This window comes from Neomonachus schauinslandi, chromosome 3, assembly GCF_002201575.2.
Source record: "Neomonachus schauinslandi chromosome 3, ASM220157v2, whole genome shotgun sequence".
Taxonomy (NCBI): domain Eukaryota; kingdom Metazoa; phylum Chordata; class Mammalia; order Carnivora; family Phocidae; genus Neomonachus; species Neomonachus schauinslandi.
Window position 1 is genome coordinate 833988 of NC_058405.1, and position 15665 is coordinate 849652.

Consider the following 15665-nt stretch of genomic DNA (forward strand, 5'->3'; position numbering starts at 1 on the left):
GCCGAGGGCTTGACATAACGTAAAGTGGGATTGCTTACATACAGCTGTTCTACTTGAACAAAAACACAGCTTGCCTGCTTGAACTGGACCATGATGTCTTTGGAGAGCTCCATGTCCTTGAACATGCCTTCCAGCTTGCTGGTGAAAGCGGCGCCACACTCTGGGACACAAGCAGAGGGCGTGAACACCACTGGGGACAAGGCCCAGCACAGAGGAGGGACACACCCCGGGGCCCACACACTTACCATGCTTTAGTTTTGACAACATCGATTTCTCAGCATCTACTGAGGCGCTTTTCCCAACCAGGAGTCTTTTGGCCAAATCTTTTTTATAAAATGCTTCAAAGACATCTTTCCCTATTTATAACCAAATGAGAACGACATGAGACATCAGACAGTTAATACGGAAATCTTCCCTCCGACTGTGGACAGTCTAAGTGTCCGTTCTGTGGCATGCTGCCCTAGCACGCAAGCCTCCTGGGACGCCACCACAAAAGAACACTTGCAATGCAATAGGCGGCGGCCATCCCTCTACCTCCTGTGCTACCGCGAAGGGGAAAGGTCTCAGTCAAGCTTCCTCAAGAAAAGACAGGGCCCAGGGCGCCTGGGTGGCTCAGTTGGTTGGGCGACTGCCTTCGGCTCAGGTCATGATCCTGGAGTCCCGGGATCGAGTCCCACATCGGGCTCCCTGCTCAGCGGGGAGTCTGCTTCTCCCTCTGACCCTCCCCCTTCTCATGCTCTATCTCATTCTCTCTCTCAAATACAAAAAAATTTAAAAAAAAAAAAAAAAAAAAAAAAGAAAAGACAAGACAGGGCCCAAATCCAGATGTCTGGACCGGGTAACCTTTTCTCCATGCTCAGTGTTAATAGGAACAGCGTAGAGGGTATCTCACCGTGAATGAACCTGAATATTATCATGACCTTGTCAAGAATCCTCTCCAGCTCTTCGTCTGTTGCTTCTTTATTACCCGCTCTCAACTTTGAATCAACGTGCTTTGCTGTGAGATTAAGAGTTTAAATTATTTGAAGAATAAGTATTTGTTATATGACACATTTTCTAAACAGAAAAAAGAACATCTTTAATTTCTACAAGCAAAAAGCAGATGGCAACCCCCTGGAACCTTTCCAAAATGACATTATATGACAAAAGGCAGATAATTTGATTTCCTAAGATATTTTCAAGTTATGTGAGAATAAATACTTGAATCACATGCGGGGGTTTCACAACGCATTACTGCTCCACTGGAAAAGCCCGTCTTTGACACGTGGCATCCCTGAACCCAGGGGAGAGCAGGCCACTCGGCCTTCTTGTTGCTGAGACCACACGGATCAACCGTGGGGTTTGGCCAAGAGTTAAATATCCATCTTTGGAGAAACCATAGTCCATAAAGTGGTACGAAGGCCAAACTAAACTGCCTTGTATATTTCTTTTGTTGCTGCCTTTTAAGATTTTATTTTTTTAAAGCACTCTACGTTCAATGTGGGGCTCGAACCCACAACCCTGAGATGCAGAGTTGCATGCTCCATCGCCTGAGCCAGCCAGGGGCCCCTCTTGTTGCTGCTTTTATTCGTTTCTTCCTTCACGATTTTTTATTATGAAATACTCTGAACATACACAAAAGTAGAGAACTGCATGATGAACCCCACATTCCCATCACATATCCTCAACAAGAATCAATAAGCCCAATGTTGAATCACTGTATTTACTATTTCTTTCTTTGCCCTTTGCCTAAAAACCTTCACTGATTAGTGAGAGGCTATGAATCCTGAAATACGTTTTGGTATTACTACAACATAATTGGATAAAGTGATCATTTAAAAACGGTTTCATCTTAAACCATGTTATCTTTTTTTTGGTTATTTTAGTTTTTTTTATTATGTTAATCACCATCCATTACATCATTAGTTTTTGACGTAGTGTTCCACGACTCACTGTTTGCGTATAACACCCAGTGCTCCATGCAGAACGTGCCCTCTTTAATACCCATCACCCGGCTAACCCATCCTCCCCTCAGAGTCCATATTCTCTCATGGTTCATCTCTCCTCCTTCCTGCTATCTTCTTCTTTTTTTTTTTTCTTAACATATAATGTATTATTTGTTTCAGAGGTACAGGTCTGTGATTCAACAGTCTTGCACAATTCACAGCGCTGACCATGTTATCTTTTAAGACCTCATCCAATTTTATCTTATTTTAGTACTGATGAGAGGATGCAAAGGTGGGGACTGAGTAATATCTTCCTGCTAAATGTACTCTAGAGATCAATCAAGTCATCCTCATAACCCAGAGACATTCGTGTAGAACAAATCCTCTTCATCCAGTTTCTGAGCACAAATTACTTGCAATCAAGACAGAACCAGGGCTCATTTCTATCAAATACAGCTCTGGAGCTGCTAGTGTAGGAAATGCACACGAGAATAAATTTTTGTCTCTTCCTTCTGTGACGTCAAGCTCCATCTTTACAAAATTACTACTATGTTCACCATTGCGGAAATGCCATGTGCTTATATATATACATAACATACACACACATTTCTGAAAAAAACGTGTGTCCTAATAAGGTGTAATACAAATCCTTCCCCACCCTCCCCAAGAGGAGCTTAAACATTTTGGGAAAAAAACGTTTGCTTGAGTTCTGCCTTATTTTCCTATATTAAAAAACTGTATGGAAGTCTGTTTTCCTACCTATCAGCTCCGCGGGCTTATTTGGCCTCTTGTTGATAAACGTTTCAAAGGACTCCTTCATCAAGTTGATGAACTTCTCATTTCTCTGGAAGCACACTTCTATCACATGGTCCACCCGATCCTTAAAATCCAGCAGATCCTGTACCATATCTTTGTCTTTTTCAGGATTGATCACAATTGTTGTCCCAAAAGTCTACAAGAACACACACACACACACCAACTCATCCACAGGCAATGGTACCACACATTTTCTCCTGCTCTCAAACAATCATAATACTTTTATATAAATTAATTACTATTGGTGTTAAATACTAAATAATTTCAAGTTTCAGATTCGGCCCACATTCAAAAAATTAAGTGAATATACAATTAATGCTTCAGTGTTACAATTCTGCTTCTGGAAGAATTTATAAATTAGTGTCCACGGTTTTAAAAAAACCTTTTACATATGAATTCCTAAACAGAAGTTCCCATTAACCCAATACACCCACTTGGGCTTCTTGACTATAGGGTTCTTTCTCCCCCACTGCTAACCAGCAACAGCTCAGTTTTTAGCCTGTATTTTTAAATCAGACACGCCCTACTCAACATCACGAAAATTCTGTACATGACAGTAACGGCTTCTGAGGAAATGCGCTCCCAGGTGGTGTAACTCATGCTGAGTACAGCTCCTCTCTGACGTGTTTACAAAGAGAGAGACGGCAGGCCCCGAGTGCAGTCCCCATGCTCAGCCCCACGCCAGCAGACCGGGACCTACGGCCTGCCCCTCCAAGGAATGGAGTCCTGGAGCGAGCAGCAGGCTTGCCAGCACGAGGGAGGACCTCTGCCAGACAGATCCCTGCCGTCCCCCGAGGAAGGTGACCTTGCCACACCAACTGCTCTTTAACTACAAGAACTTCCTGTCCTGCCCGCTCCTGCCTGTGAAAGTCTCCCTTATCTCCTGGGGTTCCTTTCTATCCGCTGGATGGTGCGCTGCCCGGTTCATGAATCACCAAGTACAGCCAGTAAGATCTTCAAAATGTACTCAGTCGAATTTTGTCTTTTGATAGAAATAATATATAGGTTTTTGGAAAACCGACCTCAGTAGCATATACATGCATACTCAGGTGTCACGCACGTAAGTGGAGGGACACCGTATGACCAGCAGGGCTGGGACTTTCTGCTCTGTGTTTCTGCACTGACGGCAAGTAACACACACAGCGCCAAGGGTCATCTTCCCTGTAATAGCCACACACCTGTGTTGTGTCTCGGTGTGACTGCGTATCCCTGATGGACACTCACTTTTACTACACTTTTACTACCCGGACTGAAACTCCTGAGGGAACCTCCCATGTTCGCTGCATGTCCCTGCTCCCTGGAGGGCTACTCGTCAGCAACACCTGCACTCCCCATCAGACTTTCCGTAACATGAAGCTCTGTCGCTGACCCAGAGCGAGCCCGCTATGACTTTCACCTCCGATGCTGCTGTATACGTCTCGGGGGTGTGGTGACGTGTGCATGAGCGTTCCACGTGTACACGGATATGCACTCTTAGGACTGACTGTTCCATAAGGCAGCATGCAAGCTTCCCATTACCCCTTCTATTTAATGGAATTTTTTCTGGTGATAATTACAGATTCACATGCAGTAGAGAGTGAAGAGATCCTTACACACTTTGCCTAGCTCCCCCCGATGCTAACATTTGGCAAAACGATACAGCAGCATCACTGTTGGGGTACGAGCACTGATACCCTACACCCACCTTCTCCAGACTGCCCCAGTTTCACCTGTTTCTCCCTCCCACCTGTGTACTGTTCTCTGGACTTATCGCTGGGGGCAGCCTTGTGCACCCATCACCGTGGTCGGGCATGAGCACTCCAGCCCAAGAGCCCTCCTGCTGCCTTCCCATAACCACAGGCCAACGTGCCAAGAAACATCAAAGTATTGTGAAAGTAACAGTCCTGGATGGCTAGAAAATGAAGCAGCATACACAGTACACGGATGTTCCAAAATGCGTAATGATTCTCATGAGCAAAGGCACGGATGTTTAAAAAGCAGATTCACAAAATGGCAACTCTTTGAAAATCGTGGTTGGAACTGGAACTGGAGCCCAGGCAGCTGATGAATGGCAGACTTTCATCACACCTGGTTGTAGGCAGTGCTCGCACTGTTGGTGTTATCTTTAAAAAAAAGGTTTGCACCAGCGATCTGGAAGGAAATGCAAGACAGCTGTCCACCCAAGCACCTGCCACAAGAAAACCAGGGTGTCTCCAGACTGCCCAGCTCCTCTGCCAGGCACCGCACACCCCACAAGGCATGGTCATCGCCCGCCGAGACGGCCCCACACACCTTGATGTAGTCGCTCCAGTGCTGCAGCAGGATCTGCTGCCCGCCCTTCACGCGGCTGAACAGCTGGTACATCTGAGTGAGGTCGGGCACTCTGTTCTCATCAAGCAGATGGTCCAGCCCTGAGACCGCACAGCAAACGTAAGCACATCATGTTAGCGAGTCGGCGTGGTGTGCACCATGCAACCGCTAGTATGTAAGTCACAAATGCAGGGATGCTGCTTATTTCTATGTAGGCAAGTTGGTCTCCAGAATCTGAGAAGACCCTGTCAGGCAGGGTCATTTTCTGAGCAGGCGGGCAGGTGTGTTCCTTAATCCCTCGGGTCATGGAAGCCCTGGTCTCACTAACAGCGGCCTGGCCAGTGCTCCCCGATCGCCCCCGGCGCCTCACGGCCCCGTGTTACCTCTGATCAAGTCTGTCGCTCAGCAGATCTGTCACAGGAGGAGTTACCAGGTCTCATCTTTCAGCTGATTATTTTTCTTTTAATTTCTAATTTATGTTTATAATTCTGGGTCTTCCCATGATTAAGCTTTAAGGTCTCTACTATCTTGAAATAGATCCTGCAGCTCCAACCTGACTTTTAAGTGTAACGTTAAATACTTGAGAGCTATAAAAAGTAACGCCAAGTACAAACGTGTTATAAGAGATGAGACTGGGCTGACTCTAATGTCCAGGGAAGGAAGCACACCTTGAAGCACACCTTGAAGGGCAGGAATTAATGAGGAGAGCAGACTGAACAAATCAAACAGCAGGTGCATGGTGGCTGCTGGAGTCACTCCTCCCCAGGGCTTGAAGAGCGACACGAGGGATGTAGCGCGGAAGAGAACACTGCTCAGTCAGCAATGTCACGTGCTCGCTCTTCCAGGAGACTCAGGATGGGAAAGTGCACTCTGGCTTACATCCCCAGCCACCTGGTGGTTCAGCTGGCATTCAGCTGAGCGGAGGGCATGGGGAGGAAGCCCCGAGACAATCTAAGGGCCTGTCCAAGCAGCCTACACCCGTGGCGCTCTGCGTGGGCCAGCACCGGTGAGCACCGATCCAGCGAAGGAGGACAAGCGCCGCACGAGGACCCAGCCGCAAGTTGTGGTTGGGAGGGTCTCTCGGCAGCTTTGGTCACGAGCGCATTCCATGGGATTTCTACCAGAGGCTGTTCACTATTTCTCTGAACTCATTTTCCCCAAGGGCTAACATGTTTGTTATTCCTAATGATTTTTAATGATTGTTGTATTACAATAAAAAATGTCCTTTACGTTGTTATGTGCGATGTCTCACTTGCTTTCTTAATATATTAAGGACCGTCATTCGGTCTAACTGACACAAGTTAGGAAAACCTACCTTTGTGCAGAATTGCTGTTAAATGTTCTCCTAAGAGCTGCTTCTCCACACAAGCAATCAGCGGTTTCCTACATGAGACAAAGATGAAAAGTCAGAGATGAAGTAAAAGGAGAGACTCTGGTCAGCTGTGAAGAAGCGGAGTTTACAGTCACAGACATCACGTGGAGTCAATCAGAGACCAACGGACACCACAACAGCCATTCCCTCTGACCACGAACAATCTCCCTGCCGTCCGAGCAGACGCCAAAGTCTTTAACTATCTACTGAATAACATAAAGGGACCGGGGGTCCAGGGAGAGGGGGACACCAGCACCCACCGCACCCCCAGCTTGGCCGGTGGTTTTCGAAAGAAGACTTTGCCCTTTGAGTGCAAGGCACCCTAGCCTCCCCATCTTCCATTGCTTGGCCTGCTCCGCTCCAGCCCCATCACCTTCCACTTGGACAGGGCTGTCCCCTCCCATGACCACTTGTCAAAAATCCTACTTATCAAGGCTCCGATGTGAGGCTCACACCGCAGGAGTGTCACGCAGAACAGAACGTCTGTAAATGTGGCTGCCACACTCACAGGGACACGTGGAACTACTCTTCCCGGGTGTACCATCCACAGTTCCTTTGCTTTCAGTTGTTATTCAAAGGTCACAGCATGTGCTCTAGTCCCGGGATTATTAATTTTGGGCATCTTCCTGAGCCTTTGCTTCATAAAGAACTTTTCAACAGAGTAGCTTAAACCTCACGGTGACTCTAGAGAGAGGCGCAGCAGATGTTGTCTCCAACCCCCAGCCCCTACTCTGCAAGAGGTCAGAGGTCAGAGACTGGGCGGACTGAGGAGCAGGGTGAGGGGCGAGGGGCCGGCCAGCACCTTCCCAGTCTGCCTCCAAGAGGGAGAGCAGGGCCATGGGATTTGGGGTGGAGGTCAAAGGTCAGAGGTGGACAGCAGGGCCAGCGGTGCACCTGCTCTTGCCCTGAACAGCGTCACCCCCGTGCATCAGCGGCCAACGGGTGGTCTCTACCCGTAGACTACGACAAATACAGCTGCTATGAAAATCTGCATACAAGTTCAGTGTGAACGTACGTTTTTATGTACATATTTAGTAGGAGAACTAGTGCATCGGAAAACCCTGTAACTCCGGACAGCACTCTGAGGAGCTATCGAGCTGTCTCCCCAGCAGCTGCCCGGTTTACGTTCCTGTCGGCGGGGCACGAGGGTTCCACTCCACATCTGGTGGGTGTGAAGTGGGACTGGGCATCCGGTTTTGAGCTGCACTTCCCTGATGACTAACGATGCTGAGCAACTCTTCCTGTGTTCAGAGAATCCCTGCTTCTAGGCAGCCTATGGCCTAGACCGCGGTTCTAGAAGCCCGACCATGGTCTTCATCCCAACGGTCCGTGTGACGCCTACCGTACCGCAGGTGCCGGGACAGGCCCCGGGCTAAGGGCAGACACCACAGACCCCTTGTGACCAGAGGGACAGTCCTGCGGAACTCACTGCCTGAGCACCCAGGTGCCCAAAGACTGACCTCCTAGTCCACGGTGACAACTCACTGATTCTGCAGTATGAGAATTCCTGCCAACCAACGGGAGAGCGGGTCCTTCCCGCACTGAGGGGCACACAGAAGCCGTCCCTGGGGCGAGGCCTGCCAAGCGACCTAGCCGCGCTGTCCAGCGTGAGGTGGGTCACAGGCTGCAGCCGGAGACAACGCCCTGGGGCTCTCAAGCATGCTCTTCATCTGCATGGGCTCCGTCCTTGGTGCTCGGACCGAGGGCAGGTGGGGCTGGAAGGGGCACCCCGAGCCCAGCCCTAAGGCTGTTGTGGCTGCTTATTTGTCCTCAGTCTCCCTCTTCCTGACGACAACTTTTTATTTTGTGGTGGCAGAAGCCACCTCAGTCGATGCTCCTTCGACCCACCTGTGCCTGAGCCTGGGGGTGAACCACCTAGTACTCCTTTACTTAAATCATTTACAAATACTCTTCTAAGCAATGCAGTTTTTAAAACTGGGAGGGAGGGGTTTAAAGTAGAGCCTACATACAAGAGTGCATTAGCATATACAAAAGCGAACGGGAGCACCGTGCCCAGTGCCTCTGGGTCATAATGGAGAAGTTCCCAGCAGCGCCGGTACCCCGCCCTTCCTCCGACCCGAGCCCGTGAGGGCAGCTCCCTTGCTCTGCTACAGGATCTACCATATACAGAGCTCCCTAATCAGTACACTGGCTAGCTCGGCCTGTTCTTGAACTTCGTGCTACACGGAAAATACCACTAAAAAAAAAAAAAAATGTAGCAGATACTCAACCAATGCTTTTATCCATCCTTGACTTGACCCACTGGCGTGATCTGATACCATTTGTCATTTCCTCTCCTACTCTTTGTACCTCCCTGCTGCCGGCCTCCAGCCCCTGTGGCCCCTCACACTCCCCAGCTGGAGCTCTGCGTCCCCACAGCACCCCGAACAAGGCCATCCTGGCTTCGGCATGACTGTCACTCTCCGCAGATCCTGGGCTCCCCATGGGCCCCTCAAATATCTAAAGGCATCTTTCCTCTCCTGACCCTCTATTCTCAAAGTGCCTTAACTCTGCCCCTTTCTTTCATCCCGCCGGCTCCTGGGGAGTCACAAGTTTTGCACATTTTATCCTTCAGTCTCTTTTCTATCCCCTTTCTGTTCTTACCTCTCCTCACTTGAATAAAGGTTATGTGCACAGCGAGAAGCAGACATTCACACAACTTTTCCCCTTTTTATTCCCTAGCTACTTTTCAACCTCAGGTAGAGAAAAAAAAATTGGATGAAAAGAGAAAATAATATGACTTAGTACCATAAGAATTACAGCTATCTTACATGTCTAACAAAAAGTTTATAATCCGGGGCGCCTGGGTGGCTCAGTCGTTAGGCGTCTGCCTTCGGCTCAGGCCATGATCCCAGGGTCCTGGGATCGAGCCCCGCATCGGGCTCCCTGCTCGGCCGGGAGCCTGCTTCTCCCTCTCCCACTCCCCCTGCTTGTGTTCCCTCTCTAGCTGTCTCTCTCTCTCTCTGTCAAATAAATAAAATAAAATCTTTAAAAAAAAAAAAGTTTATAATCCAAATTTTCCAATATTCAATGACACCCCATGGATTTAATAGAATCCGTGTCTCTAAACTCAAAGATGCCAAGCCCCTCGGCCTGAGGTGCTCTGTTTGGGCGCTATCTCATGACACAGCCCTTGTCACTCACAAGTAGTGAATGATCACAAATAATACAAGCAACAAAAATACTCTCAGGTAGTACTGAATGCCAGCCAGGAAAAGGGTTCACTGTGCTCAAATTGCAAGAACCAAGTAAATGAATAGTACTTACTGTGTGCTGTGGTCTAAATACGTGATTACTCGGTCTCCTTCTTCCTCTAAACGTTTACTTACATGGTTAAGATATTCTGGAACCTTCCAAACACAACATTTAAACATGTCAGTAACAAAGATTCTTTTTTCTTTTTTTTTAGGTAACACAGATTCTTGGTGTTACGCAAGAAACTGAAACACTGTTGTCCTTACAAAAATTAAAAAAAGGAAAGCAGAATATATATTCAAGCCAAATATTAACACAGATGAGTGGGGGCAGTGAAAGTGGCCAAGTGGGAAGCGTAACGGGGGACAGGCGGGCTATGTAGAAGAAACTTCCCTTAAACTCGATTCTGGAGAGTAAACTGGAAGTCTAGGAGGGACGGGACAGCACGTCACTGCTGTGCCCTGCTCATCATGAAGCTCAGGGACAACACCACGGGTCCCTCCTATCGCTGAGGCCCTGTGGGCAGGTGAGCAGCAGCTGGGTCAGAGGGTGCAGGCCTAACGCACCCCTGGCCCACAGACAGCAGGGTCAGCAAAAGCTAATCAGAAGACTGCGTGTTCATTCGAGGACGCCAAACAGCCCGGTTGCAGAAGATCTCAAAATGCACTTCATGTTTCCAGGGGTAAAGGGCATTCCTGCTGTCACCTGACGGCACAGGAAAGGCCCCATGACACGGGTCTTTGGCGTTCTGACCTCGTGGTGGGGCAGGGCTGGGTATGGGGCCTGAAACTCCCTCTCCAAAACCAGGATGAAGAACCAACAGTCGGTCCATCCTGTGCAATGATGAGTGACATTTGGGGGAGGGTCCAGGGGAGCTTCCTTTCCCTGCTCTCATACTTTTGAAACTGGTTACCAAGATTTTGGGTTCATATTACTATTTCATGTTTTTTCCTGTGGTTTTCTGGAATAACTTTTTTCAATGTCTCACACAAAGGGAAGATTTGGGGTGTGTTTGACTTATCTTTCTTCTTTCAGATTTACCTTTTATCCTCTTGCTTCAACTTGAGTTACTTTATTACACATTTCAGAAGCTACCTTACTGGCTTTTTTACTTAGGGTGGGGGCAGGGAGACAGAAATAAAAAAGTTTCTAAGTTAAAAGAAATTAAATCTTTACTGTAATAAGAATGAAGCTCGTTACTGAGAATTTCAGCTAGACTGTGTCTTTCAGAAGACTTCTAATAAAATGCTTAAGTGGAAAGACAACTTTCTAGAAATTACACTTAAGATGCACATCTACAAAAAGAAAGAAGTTAATTCTTTGTCTCACCTCTCTTTCTTGCATTAATCTCTGGCCTTCTGCAGCATATAAACAATTAGTTTCTTCCAAAAATTTCAGTTCAAATGAATCTTTATATACCTAAGAAATGAACAAAGTTACCGACCACTTACAGTAAAGAAACCTACCTTAGCAAGTGCTGATATACCCAAGACTTCCAGGGAGCCCGGCTGCAGCGAGCGGCCCCGGGGCTCAGGGACCCTGGCAGCCCAGGCTGCCTGACGCGCTCTCTGCTCTGAGTGCCGCAGGTCCCCGTCCTTTCCCCGGAGGGCCGAGCACGTGTCTTAAGGGCTCTCTCCTTTGTGGTCTGCGCTGTACGGCTAGCCTGAGAGTCACTCCCCTCGCACATATTCCACACCACGTTTATGATTTCGTGTTTTGCACTGAAACCCTGCTTACATCCACTTGTTTCAGCGTAAGCAGCTGGGCAGGGAGGCCTTACCTGGAGGTCAGACAGCATACTCAGCAGGCTTCTCAATAAACTGCGATCCACTGCTTCGCCATTTCTCTCTCGTTCAATTAACAGCAGAATTCCATCAATACTTTTACTCTGAACCATTTTATCGCTGATGATATGGTTTCTAAAAAGTTCCAATCCCATATCCCTGTACAAACAGTAAAAACAAAACTATATTTCAGTTTCCCTTTTTAGAAGTTCTAGGTAAAGCTCCAAGCGACACTGACTCTCATCCCAAAACTGTTCATCTGCTAACTCTCTAAATCCACGTGTCAAGTATGCCTTTGTTGTGTTTTCTGGTTTTGGCCAGACTAGTGTGCTTTGTACTTGCTTCCTCAAGGCTGTTTCCTGGGGTGGGTTGGGCTTGTCGCTGAAAAGTACATGGATCTTGCCAACACTGCGGCTCACATCCTTCTTCCTGGGGTGGGATTTAGGAATCTCCACCCGCTCTCTAGGCCTGAGCTTTGCAGAATGAGCCCCTCTGTCCCTCCCTTTTCCAGCTCTGGCCCCTCTCCAGAGCATGTCATCCAACTCTTCCTCCCCGGGCACTGGGGCCTCTCCTCTATCCGGTCCTCTCCATTGGTGAATGGAGCATACAATGTGACTCTATGAGTCTATCATCCTCCCTCGGCGTGTCGCCTGGGGAACTCCAGCTCGGTCACTGTGCACAGAAACCCTGGGGTACCAGGCTCTGTGCAAACACCTCCACGGGTCCCTTACGTGCCAAGCACTGAGTAGCCAGACAAAACCGAGCTCCCGGACCTGGCCAGGTTTCCTCAGCGGGCGGCTGAGGCGGTGGTGGTGAGCCATGCCTGGGGCGGCCAACAGTGTGCAGGGGGGCGCGGGTTCTGGAGAGCCCCATCTGGGGTGAACCCTCTCCCACAGCACACACCACAGGAGGCCTTTCCTGTTCCCTGGAGGAGCTGCAGGCCTGCGTGTTCTGCGCTCGTCCAAGACGCAGCAGTTGGGTGCAGGGGTCAGCCGTGCAGCTCAAGCCGGCCACCTGGGTCGGAGTCCTGGCCCCACCCCTGGCTCGCAGTGCCTCTGGGTCCCTGCCTGTCCTTCCTTAACTGTAAATGGGATCACACATTCGGTCTCTTCCGCTTGTAAAGCCCTTCCACACCGGGCCGGGCAGGCGGCCCGTGTGGGGCTTATGAAGTGCTCACTGTCTGCTCTCATCCACCTGCTCCTCTGCCGCGAGCCGCTGCTTTCTAAAATCTCAATCCCGTCGCTCCCCACCATCAGCAATCAGGATGTCCTGTGGGCCGCGTGTCCCTGCCTCCCCAACAAACAGCTCACCCTGGGCAGCTCCCGTTTCCACATAGGCTTCCTTTTCTCTATTACCACCTCTTTCTGCCTCACCTACCTCAGCACTCCTGCTCATTCTGCAAAGCTCAGGCCTAGGATGAGGCTCGCCCTCCCGCCGTGTCCTGCCTGGGGCATTTCTCGTGCACCTGCAGTGAGTCTGGCTCTACCAGACGTAGCTTTCCCACCTGCTGCCGTGGCCGGAGGCCAGTCTCGTCGATGCTGTGATGTTTATAGGTTCTGACATGGTTACGCTATGAACCATGTTTATGAACTAACAGTTCAGACTAGGCAGCCCAACAACCTGGGAACAGCAAATTATGGGAACTCTCTGCCTCAGTGTCTCCGTCTATAAAACGGAGAAAACGGTAACCCCTCTAGAGCCATACTGCAGACTCGGTAGGCTGGCAGGTGCCGGACCTCTTAGAACAGAGCCTGGCACAGATTAGCAGCCATGCCATCCACGTCGTCCTCAGTACAGCACCCTTATCGTTTCTCTGGACAAAGGCCACCCTCTCTGTGCGGGGCCAGCAGACTGCAGACGCATGTGGGTGTCTAGCACAATGGGAACGGGAGCAGCGGCTGGAGAGGGAAGAGGAGCAAGGGGGACTGAGGAAGGGGAGACTTTCAAGGAGTGTCCAGAGCTGCACAGATGTCAGGTAATAGAAAATAAAAAGTATCCATAGGATCTGGGAACCAGGGGTCACCAACACCTCAGGAAGAGCAGTTCTAGCCTCAGGTCAGAAGGAACCGACGCTAAGGAAACTGCAAAAGCAAGCCGCTTTTTAAAGAACCTGGGTTTAAAGGGAATGAGAGAAGAGCCCAGGAAGAGCCCACGGACGACACAAGGGACAAGTCTGATCAGGTCAGGCAGGGCTTTGTGGAGGCAGCAGTGGGCGCTTAGGGGATGGACAGTGTGGTGAAGGGCGTTGTACGGGGTGTGGAAGTGGGTGACAGAGGGGGGAGCTCCTAATTCACCCCGTCCCCGAAAGATGCCACATGGTAGACGGGCAGATTGAAAGGAGGTCTCTGTGCATGTGGTTGGTCAGCGGGATGGGGAGGCGCTGGGGGGCTTCAGGACCCCGGGTCATGACCTCACCAGCCCCAGTCTTCCTCAGACCTTCACCAGACCACTGGCTGGACCAGCTGCTGGACGGTCCCGGAGGGCCGCAGCCTCTCCCTCCCTCCCGTTGGCTCCGGACGGTCCTGATGCGCAGAGCCCAGTGACAGAAACGGGCCTCCCCACAGAGCTGCCTTGCTGGCCTGCCACCCCCATGGTGACACTCAAGCTGGGCAGTGTACCAGAAGGGGTTCCCCCGGGTGCGGCCCGCCCCGGCTCTGACCCCAGGACTAAGGTCCAGCTGGGTCTGGACGTGTGCACTCAAGATCCTGGCTGACATAAAGGACCAAATGGCAGCAGCAGACACAGCTCACTGACTCACTCACCAGATAGAAGGAAGCATGGAATTCTGAAGGACGTAAGTGCGATCCAAAAACAGGAAAATACTTCTGATCATGATCTGGCAATTAGAAAAGCATTTATTTACATAACTTGCTAACTAAATATCCAAGATTAGGCTTTCTGAACCACAACTATGGTAAATGTCTCATCTAACGATAATTGTTTCTTGATGTTCCCCAAGACCCTCATGATTTTCACCTCTTTTATCCAGAAAATCGACTATAAGGATTTTAAAGCATTTAACCTACAGGATACCTTTGAAATCTGGTCATCTCTTGACTAATGTGGTAAATCTCATGGGCCTAAAGAGACACTTTAAGCTTTTTAAATAGTTAGTCCTTATTATGTTGGCACAAGGCTGTTGGCCACGTGGCTGACTCTCCTTTGCAAGCAGAGCATGGAGGGCACAGAATCATCAGCCACCCTGTGATCCTCTTATTACGGAAGTTACCGGACTTGTGAGCAAAGCCTTCCTGGCAGACGTTCATCTATTCTGACCATCTACCAGGTGCCTGGGCCGGAAAAGAGGCGCATTCATTGTCCCGTTTACCTCATTTAGGAAACAAAAGAATTCAACCCACTTAGCAAAGCTACTGATACCATGATTTCACTTACAACCAGGCCACATGAAAAACTCACATACATAAAATCAAATTAGAATCAACACACGTACAAAGTCTAAGACTCTGTCCAGTTACAGTAAAAACCTAGAAGTCAGGCTCGATTGTGAGGCACAAACTGGGATCAAGGAAAACTTGAGAGACCCATTCAGGGATCACGAGATGTTGGGTTGGTGTGAAGATCAAGTCAGCAGCCACTCCAGTTCAGAACAGCAGCATGCACACCCTGCTTTGCTCTGCTCTGCTGTTCAGCTACGTTGAGCTGGATGGAAGCATTTGACCCTAAACAGAACTTCCCTATCTCAGCCCACGGTCTGGCCCACACCATCTTTAGGTGGGTAAGGGAAGGTGGATGAGGCCATGCTCTGATTAAAAAGAAAAAAAGACAGCTGTATTAAAAGGGGCACATCCTCCCCGCTATGCCATCTCCCGTCTGTCTGGCTCCACCAGAGGTGAACAGGACCAAGAGGGAGTGTGCAGGGGAGACCAGACAGCAGAGCAGTGGTGAAGGTGCCGGGACAGCACATGTACCTAAAAACAAGGGTTAATAGAAAGTCAGTACGCTTACCATTTGTCTGCAATGATCTTGCCAGCATGTGTTAATCTTCTTTAAAAATAAAACACTATCTAGTGAGTCTGTGCAGATCTGCTAAGGAAAACATGACGAATGCCGGCCAGTTTAGTCACTGCAGTTCTAACTTCTTCACTGCCACCCTTGACACACAACACTGCCCACCACTTGGTTGTCACAGGACCAGAGACGTGGGTTTTCTCCATCACTGCATCTCACCCTGCATTCATGATAAACGCAGCTGCACGCCCCTGCCCTTCCCAAGTCCCTTGAGGAGCCCTGCTGGCTGAACTAAGGCCCAGGTCACAGGCTTCT

At 49.4% G+C, this 15665-nt stretch overlaps 1 protein-coding gene across 3 annotated transcripts in view; it reads right to left on the reverse strand.

The window, feature by feature from the left end:
* The window catches only part of CUL4A (cullin 4A), a 44087-nt gene that overhangs the window by 14993 nt on the left and 13429 nt on the right, over positions 1-15665 (reverse strand). For 2 of the 3 annotated variants that reach the window (XM_044913494.1, XM_021696043.1), the window contains exons 3-13: positions 15348-15417; positions 14144-14217; positions 11378-11540; positions 10927-11016; positions 9670-9752; positions 6346-6413; positions 5013-5131; positions 2685-2877; positions 893-997; positions 246-356; positions 75-160 (exon numbers count right to left, since the gene is read on the reverse strand). In XM_044913494.1, coding sequence (XP_044769429.1) covers positions 75-160; positions 246-356; positions 893-997; positions 2685-2877; positions 5013-5131; positions 6346-6413; positions 9670-9752; positions 10927-11016; positions 11378-11540; positions 14144-14217; positions 15348-15417 — 1162 coding nt within the window. Of the gene's footprint in view, positions 1-53; positions 161-245; positions 357-892; positions 998-2684; positions 2878-5012; positions 5132-6345; positions 6414-9669; positions 9753-10926; positions 11017-11377; positions 11541-14143; positions 14218-15347; positions 15418-15665 lie in introns of all 3 variants that reach the window. The other variant, XM_044913493.1, reaches the window with a different exon arrangement.